Source organism: Leptonychotes weddellii, chromosome 12 (assembly GCF_054177405.1).
Source record: "Leptonychotes weddellii isolate Sample4059 chromosome 12, ASM5417740v2, whole genome shotgun sequence".
In the NCBI taxonomy this organism is placed as follows: Eukaryota; Metazoa; Chordata; class Mammalia; order Carnivora; family Phocidae; genus Leptonychotes; species Leptonychotes weddellii.
In genome coordinates this window covers 11,010,110-11,018,948 of record NC_138380.1, presented here as the reverse complement: position 1 = coordinate 11,018,948, position 8,839 = coordinate 11,010,110, and the positions used below count along the sequence as shown (strand labels likewise).

General features: G+C 40.0%; 1 protein-coding gene across 1 annotated transcript in view; it reads left to right on the top strand.

The window, feature by feature from the left end:
* Positions 1-8,839, top strand: part of MGAM (maltase-glucoamylase) — a 77,795-nt gene that overhangs the window by 14,813 nt on the left and 54,143 nt on the right. Inside the window, exons 4-9 of the mRNA XM_081799969.1 lie at positions 1,992-2,112; positions 3,127-3,236; positions 3,790-3,941; positions 4,518-4,689; positions 6,501-6,600; positions 8,751-8,839. The exon at positions 8,751-8,839 is cut by the window's right edge and continues 10 nt beyond it. Coding sequence (XP_081656095.1) covers positions 1,992-2,112; positions 3,127-3,236; positions 3,790-3,941; positions 4,518-4,689; positions 6,501-6,600; positions 8,751-8,839 — 744 coding nt within the window. The remainder of the gene's footprint in view (positions 1-1,991; positions 2,113-3,126; positions 3,237-3,789; positions 3,942-4,517; positions 4,690-6,500; positions 6,601-8,750) is intronic.

The window sequence follows — 8,839 nt, the reverse complement described above, 5'->3', positions numbered from 1 at the left end:
GATTTCCCTAGGTTTCACATCTTTTTATTCTCCTGTTTATGTGCACCACGCTTCTCTTTCCACTCCTCGTGACTGCTTAGGGCCACTGCAGGAACTGGTATTTTCAAGTTGGCCAACAGAGACTATTCACTTTTCTGGCTGCTTTGGCCACTCTTTGATCTTTGCCCCTTCCAGTTCAATGAAGAAATTATTAAGCTCTGAGCAGTATGCAGAAACCATCTGTTTAACCCCTTTTTTAGCACCTTTCTCTTTGCCTGATGTACTGAGGTTTCATCTGAGTGGGTTTTGAAGGGAAAAAACCCCCAAAACCTGTTGATTGAAGTGGATTTCCCAGTGCAGCCTGATCCCACAGCCATGTCGTCCACAGATGGACACAGTTTTCCATCCTTAGATTAGTATTCACATAAAAATAAGCATGTGTTTAGATCCAATTGTTCATATACCTAAGCCTTTTTTTTTTTTGTCTTATCATTTGCAAAGCAAGGCCATGTCCTCCTGAAAATGTGCTTAACTGAAACTCAACCCAGAGTATAGAAAAAAGACAGTGGATAGCAAGAGAACTAAGTTTTGGTGCTTGCATTCCCAATAGCTAACTGAGTAACATTTGGCCCATCATTTCACCTCTGTGAACTTCTGCCTGTCTCAGGTTCTTCATCTCTAAAATATGTAGTAGGATGTAGTAGTTATTTATTGCTTTGTGACAGATTATCCCAAAACTTCATGGCTTAACACAACAAACATAATTTTCTCACATATTTTTATGGTCACAAATCTGGCTTTGATATAGCTGTATATTTTGGCTCAAAGTATTTTAGAAAACTGCAATCAAGGCATCTGCTGGGACTGTGCATGATCCCTTTTAGGCTCATTCATATGATTGTCAGCAGGATCGAGATCCTCCAGGATTGTTGGATGAGAGTCTCAGTTCCTGGAAGGCCACTGGCCAGAGACCTCCCTTAGTCCCTTGCCATGGGCTCTAGTAGAGCAAGGGAAAGAGAGCAAGCCAGACAGGAGACATAATCTTTCTGTACTCTAATCTTAGAAGCAACATCCCATTATTTTTGCTTTATTCTGTTCGTTACAAGTTACTAGGTCTAGTCCACACTCAAGAGGAAGAGGTTTCTTTGTACTTTTTTGTAGTTACCCCGGTGCCCCCCCCAAATAAATTAGTTGATGTGAGAAAGGGATTGTGTTCATTTTAATCTCCACTCGATTCTGTCGTTAATTGTGGTATAAAGTGGGCACCTTTCTTGACTAAAAATTAGAATTTCTTTGGGTTTCAAGGAACAATTACTTTCTGCTTTGGGAGAAGTTGAGAGACTGCGTATATATGTATGTATGTATCACATATACATCACACATACACACATAATAGACATATTTTTTTTTTAAAGGTTTTATTTATTTGACAGAGAGAAAGACAGCCAGAGAGGGAACACAAGCAGGGGGAGTGGGAGAGGGAGAAGCAGGCCCCCCACGGAGCAGGGAGCCCGATGCGGGGCTCGATCCCAGGACTCCGGGATCATGACCCGAGCCGAAGGCAGACGCCCAACGACTGAGCCACCCAGGCGCCCCCATAATAGACATATTTGAAAGTCAAAACTGACCTGATTTCAAAGCTTCTGAATAAAGCAAAGTCCTTTTTTTTTTTTAAATACCCAGACCAATATAAATGAAGCTGCATTTGTAATTTTAAGTTACTGGTGATATTATATTGTAGTTTAGGATATTTAAATAAAGTTACCAGTTTTATTGTGATGGCAGATATGGGACTGCATTGCAGTCCCTATATTATTATAAAATAACAATAACAGGGTAGGACATAGGGCAGAAAAATTAGTTTTGAGTACAAGCTGTGCATTGACTGGGATAAAGCACAGTTTCTCTAAATATCATAAAATGGGGTTAATGATACCACAAGCTCAAAATATATTTTTAAATAATAATGTTCTACAAATAAATGGAATTATTTGACTAATCTCTTATTTCAGGCCACATGTGATCAGCGTGGGTGCTGCTGGAGACCTCAGGGGACCATAAGTGTGCCCTGGTGCTACTATTCTAAAAGTCATGGTTATCAAATGGAGGGTGACCTTGTCAAAACAAATGCAGGTAAGCCAGACAATGAGGCGGGGGCTCCAGACCCTCTGTTTGCTGCAGAGGAAAGCCTTAGTGGCCTGCAGAGTATCACACACCACCACCTATTACAGAAGGTGGGCACTGTTCTTCAGCCAGGGCTAGGATCTATTTTGGCATCGAGGAAAAAAATCCAGTCTTGGGAGTTAGGACACATGGTCTATTCCTGGCTCTACTTTATGTCCCTTGGTAACCTTGTACAAACATCGTGATGTCTTTGGTCCCCAAGTTTCTAACTTTTAAAGAGAGGGATTTGAACTTAGTAACCTCTGAGACTACTTACAACTCTAATACAATGTGATTTTGATGATATGGAAACAATTCCAATTCCATAAACATTTTTATGAAAGTTAGCTAGTCAATGTCAGTGTTCATGGACTAAATGTCTCCTCTTCTTTCTCCCACCCCAAGATGCAGAGGTTAATAATGAACATTCTGGGAGATAATAGAGGGTGACTACTTTGGGGAAGCTCTTAGCATAAAGGAAGAGGCATGTTGCCCTCCAAGGGTCTTGGCCTGATGGTCTTTTCTAATACGGTCTCAATTCTCACCTGGCTTATCACAGAAAATGGGAGATGGCATCAGCATATATGATCACCTGTAATGTAAAATGAAAATAACTGAGGAGGAACAATGTATATATGTGTGTGTGTGTGTGTGTGTGTGTATGTATATATATATATATATATCTCAATGTCTAAGAGTGTAAAGGGTATGTGGTTAATGCAGAATGGCTGATGGACTGATGGAATGAGAATTAAGCCTTTTGGGGGAGGTTTCAAGCTGATTTTGTAAGCGAGAAGCATGGGTAAGGTAGTGACAGTGCCTAGCTTTACAATCTGGCCCAAAGTACCAAATGATGGGTAGACATCTATTTCTTCCCTTCTTTTGAGAAATAAAGGCTTTTCACAGCCCCTTTGACATAAATATGGCTACTTCTTGCGAGTTTACACAGCCAGCTATATAAACCTTTTTCCCTCTACATACTAGGATTCACAGCCCAGTTGAAAAGGTTGCCTTCTCCATCCTTATTTGGAAATGATGTCAACAATGTCCTTCTCACAGCAGAATACCAGACGTCCAATCGTTTCCACTTTAAGGTTGTGGTTTGTTTATTCTTTAAAAATATTTTTGAAAAGTGCTCGTTCTCTACCTGATGGCTGCAGTTACTTCAAGATTGACAATGTTGCTAACAGAGGCGTTTTTCTCTACGGACATTATTCTTACTTAGTACCTATCTGTTGAAGGCGTCTGTAGCCTTCCTTCAGTGTGATAATTTCCTGAATATAGATTATAGAGTCAACTGGTGAAATTTGACTTTTATTTATTTGTCCCTGATACCATGTGAAATGTAGTCAGGAGGGGAAAGAAAAAGAATGATCACAGCTTTGAAAATTCTAGAGCTAGTTCATCTCTGTAGACTTACAATGTCTATTTATACCAAAAAACTAACTTCTGTCCAAGTGTTAAACATTTGAATTTGGTAATATAATGGATATGTCTACCTTGGACATCATGCCATCTGGATCAGTGCCTGAGTTCAGTACCATGAGCCTAGTCATTGGGAAGCACTGCTGTTGGTAGGGAGGTTTCCATTTTGGAAATACTGAGGAGTTTTCATTTTGGCTTTCTTTCCCTTCATGTCCTGGGCAGCTAACTGACCAGAGCAAGGACAGGTACGAAGTACCTCATGAACATGTGCAACCCTTCAAAGGAGTTGCTGCTTCTCCCTTGACCTATGAAGTTATGGTCTCCAAACAGCCATTTAGCATCAAAGTGATCAGAAGAAGTAATAATCGTGTTCTGTAAGTTTTGAAAACCTGTCTGGGGATCTGAGTAGGAAGGGCATGGGGGAGGGAGGTCTGCAAGCCTAAGGAAGGGTGCATGCATTGCAACAATGCTCCTGAAGGTTTTGAGCCCACTGTTGGTGACCAGACTCTCCAAATGTATACTTTCTTCTGCCTTCCTCTTTCCTCCTCCTCCTCCTGCTTCTTCTTTTGTTGTTGTTGTGGTTATTACTAAGCATTATTATGGGCCAGGCACTGGGCTGGGTCCTTTTTTCTTTCATTTTTATTACTGTGTGATCATTTTTTTCCGCCTTATTTTTCCCTTTCCTCCATTCATCTAACCACATATCCACCAGTAACTATTTATGGAACATCTATTATAACGTAAGAATAGTAGTTTGGCCATGTAGTAGAGTATCTAAGGGAAAAAGCCCTGATCTCTTGGTGTCCATGGGAAAACATCACCAGACGGCAAATGGGGCCAGTTAAAGCAAGGGATAGGAGTCATTAAAATGTAAGGGACATTTTTCTAAAAGGTTGTGTCCTCTCCACTCTACTTGCCCACTTGTCCTTGCGTTTTGCATTGGAGTCTAGGCTGGACTCAGGCATTGGACCCCTCCTGTTTGCCGATCAGTTCCTGCAGCTCTCCACCCGACTGCCCAGTGCTAACGTGTACGGTCTGGGAGAACAGGTGCACCCACAGTACCAGCATGATATGAAGTGGAAGACCTGGTCCCTGTTTGCCAGGGACACAACCCCCAGTGGGGTAAGTTTTTAGGATGGGCCCCTCTGCGCTGAAGGTAATCCTCATTCTTGAAGATAACTCCTAGCAGTACAGAATAATAGTTAAGAGTGAGATTCTAGGGTGAGGCTGTTTAGGTTTGAATTCCAGTTATGTGGTTCTGGGTGAGTTACCTCTATGAGTCTGCAGTTTCTCATCTATAAAACAAGGGGAATATACTTCCCTCATAGGGTTGTGATGGGAATTAAAGGGATTTATCCATATAGAGTCTCTAGAAGAGCCACATAGAAAGTGCTCAATAAATGCCAACTACTCTTCATTTCATTTTCCTTTTGAACTAACTAGTTGTGGAGAAAACATTACTAATATTGACTCTGCACAATAGGTGGGTTGTTATCTCCATATATTTTAGGTTGATCTTTATAAATCACCAACTTATACCAGGTTTGTCAGCAAAATAGGCTAAAATAGCAACTAAAATACTGTCTTGCTCATTCCTGTACGAATAATGTTTGGGGCAGTGAAAGAATAAAAGAAATAGAGTGTTGTTACTATTTTGTTTGATTTTGTTTTTGTTTTAGTTTTTATATTGCTTTGACTGTGAAAATCTAAATCAGAGTTACTTCCTAGGCTCAGCAATATTACCTACAGATCTTGTTCCTGATTAAGCAGAACTAGTTTCTGGATAAGGGAGATCACTGGAATAATTTATTAAGTGATTCTTTTAATACATGATCTCTATTTACCAAAAGAACCCTAAAAAATTAAGCGTAATTGACTCCATTTAACAGGTAAGAAATTGAGGCTCAGAAATAGCCCAATGTTTAAAAAAAAGCTTGAAGTAACAGAGATAGGATCTAACCCCTGGCCTGTGTAATGGAAAGCCCATGCTCTTTACTCTACCATATGCCTATCAGAAAGACAGAAAAGGTGTTGAGTCAGAGCAGTTCATCTGGGAATTATTTAATAAGGAGGCTGAGACCTTTGCTACTCAAATGTGTATCACCATGTGAGAAATGTGGGCTCCTTCTTCCTTTGAATTAGAATCCGCATTTAACTAAGATTCATATCTCATTTCTGTGCACACCAAATTTTAGGAAATGCTGTTCTAGAGCAGTGATTTCAAACATGACTACTCATTGGAATCACCTGGAGAAATTTAACAGAATATCAATGCCTGCTTCCACCCCCAGGGATTCTGTTTTAATTGGACTGGATGCAGCCCCAGGTTGAGAACTACTGTTCCAAAATCTTAGATGATCAGCTCAAGTTGTATAAAGTCTAGACTTCAGAAAGCCTGGAAGACCAAGATATCTTGAGTAGAGCCCCCTCTAGTTGCACATTAGAAAGATGTCTGATTCATATTAAGGCTTGATGGAGCTTTTGCAGATGGGGTTAGGTTAAGCCTCTTTGAGAGAAGAGATTTTTTGAACTACAGTTTCAAAATTCTTGTTCTCCCACATTTTGACAGATATCACAAGCTCTCACATTTCTACTAGATAAATGGTCATAACTGGCTCAATTCAATAAGAGAATACTAATTCACTTGGTTGACATCAACCAAACCTAGACTTGATATGTTAAAGATTTATCTGTGTCATCTTTGACCAGGAGTTCCCTGTCAGTTACTCCACATGATTAACACTGATTTCTTAAGTCATTTCTAGACATTTGGGGTTTAGATTATTAGATGGTTATTTTTAATTTTATTTAAAATTAAATTATAGTTTATTTTTATTAATAAGTTATAGTTTATTTAAGTTAATAAGTTATTAAGTTTATTTAAGTTAATATATAAGTTAAGTTATAGTTTATTTTTAATTTTCTTTCTGCAGGATGGAACTAACTTGTATGGTACACAGACATTCTTCCTGTGTCTTGAAGATGCTAGTGGATTGTCCTTTGGAGTGTTTCTGATGAACAGCAATGCCATGGGTAAAAGACTAAAGGAATAGTCATGAAAAAATGCATAAGAGCAGTTTTCAGCACTATGATAAAAGGAATGGAGTCCTTTAAGAATGGCAGAGCCATAGCTCAGGGACTTGCATGTTCTCTGATTGTCCCATCCCTAGTTCATTACCTGTTGTTATATGGTAGCCATGAGTAGGGCTTTCTCTCCTAGCTTATGATTTTCCTGAATCTGTTTACCTCTTTTGGAATATTTTCTATTGTAGAGTTAAAACAACTAAGCCTTTCCTATAATCTACTCAGAGGCAGTTTCTACCAATTTGTTCTTTTCCTTCTTTAGACTTTCATCCAGTAGAGGGTTTGATATAAAATCTACTAGGAAACAGCCAAATGCCCTTGGCCTCATGATGACAGTAGCTGGGCCTAACCAGGGAGCTACAACTGAGCAGTGAATATTACGTTCAGACAATCCAAAGGTAGCAAGGCAACGTGGAGTGGCAAGGGTCATGCCCTGCAAAATCAATTTGTTTAAGACCAAACAGTGTAACATCATAGGATTCCAAAAAGTAGCTAGCTTCCCCATCTTTGAAGGTTTAGATTGGATCAATGATTCTCTACTTTTTTTCTGCTTGCACCAGTAACAATGGATCTCAGTGGCAATGAATCAATCACCACAGGGGAAGAGGAGATATATTAGAATCTCCCAGGGTTGATGGGATATTGATCCCTACCTCTTCTCAACTGAGAATCAATGGACTGGATCAGAGCTGCTCAAAGCATGGCCCACGGATGGTTGACAGACTGTTTCAGGTCTACAGTAAGATGAGTATAGAAATGGAAAATAAACATTGAGGTAGCTTCCAAGTGCATGTATGAACCCTTTTCTAGCAATTTGTTTTCATGTTATTTTGTAGAAAGTATCAGATTGCAAAGAACTGGACATTTAAAAAATAAATCTCTGATCCTCCACTGCAGATTGAGATTCACTCTAGGTGACCTGAAATACTTCTAAGATACCTAATAGTCTAAGAATTGACTGACATAGTACAAGGATTGCATAGTTTCAGGATGTTGGAAGGAACCAGAAAAAAAGTTGAATCAGGCTTAAAGAGAAAGGTCCCAAGATCCTAGATACTCTGTGTGAGTTGTTCTTATAACCGAAGAGTACATTTCAGTAGATCTTGAAACCTTTTATTCCTAAATGCAAACCAAGGCTATGGGGAGACTTCACCTCTGAGAACTGTGATTGGGGCTTAGAGGGATATGGAGTTTATAATATAATCTCATACTTTTTTTAGCTTGGCTTTTGCTTGATGTGAGATTCACTGAGGCTGGTACCTCAGTGCGTCTAATTGGGTTACATTCCTGCAATGATGATGGGGTGTGAGGTGGGAGCAACGAGTTCTGTAGTTGTGATGGTCAGAGAAGAAACACTTTTCCTCTGCCCTCACCAGTCCAGTATTTGGGGCCCTGTGAGTCAAACTGACAAGAGATAGGTTAGCAAGAGAAAAGACAGGTTATTTACATGTGCAGCATTGATACACAGAGGAGTGCTCAGCGAAGAGTAACTTCTCAGAGGGGTGGTTAGAATTTGGGGCTTATATTCCACCCTAATACGCAAATGGGAGGGAGAGAAAGGGATCCCATGGGAAACATTGGGAAAGATAAATGAGCCCTTAGGAGAACAGTTGGGAGATAGGATATTCTTGTGACAATGTTTGGGGGTGGTGCCGATGTATTGTCTCGGAGAAGATTCGATTTGCTCCGGGGGTGGGACTTTATGACAACTGAGTTCTTTTGGGAAGCCCTGCTTTTTGTTGAGAAGGGATTTCAGAAACTCAAATGTCTTCAGCTTAAAATAACTTCTGTGCTACAGTGGCTTCGTCTGGACCCCTTCGTGAAACTGATTGCCTTTTCATGAAAGCCTGAGTCCTGACATGGGAGCGAAGATGGTCCAGTCACCATTGATCAAAATCGGTCACAGAACAAATGCTTTGCCTCTCACATGTCATGATCATCAGAATGTGACCCTTTGTATACAGAATTTGAGGTGTTAGATCCACTTTCTTAATATTCAGATGATTGGCGATCCTTTGGTCTAGAACCTTGTAGTCATTACTCTAGAGTAAATTCTAATTTTTATTTTATTTTATTTTTCCACTTTTAAATCTTGCAAGAGGTTGCCTTCCAGCCCGCGCCAGCTGTCACTTACCGCACCATCGGGGGCATTCTCGACTTCTATGTGTTTTTGGGAAACACTCCAGAG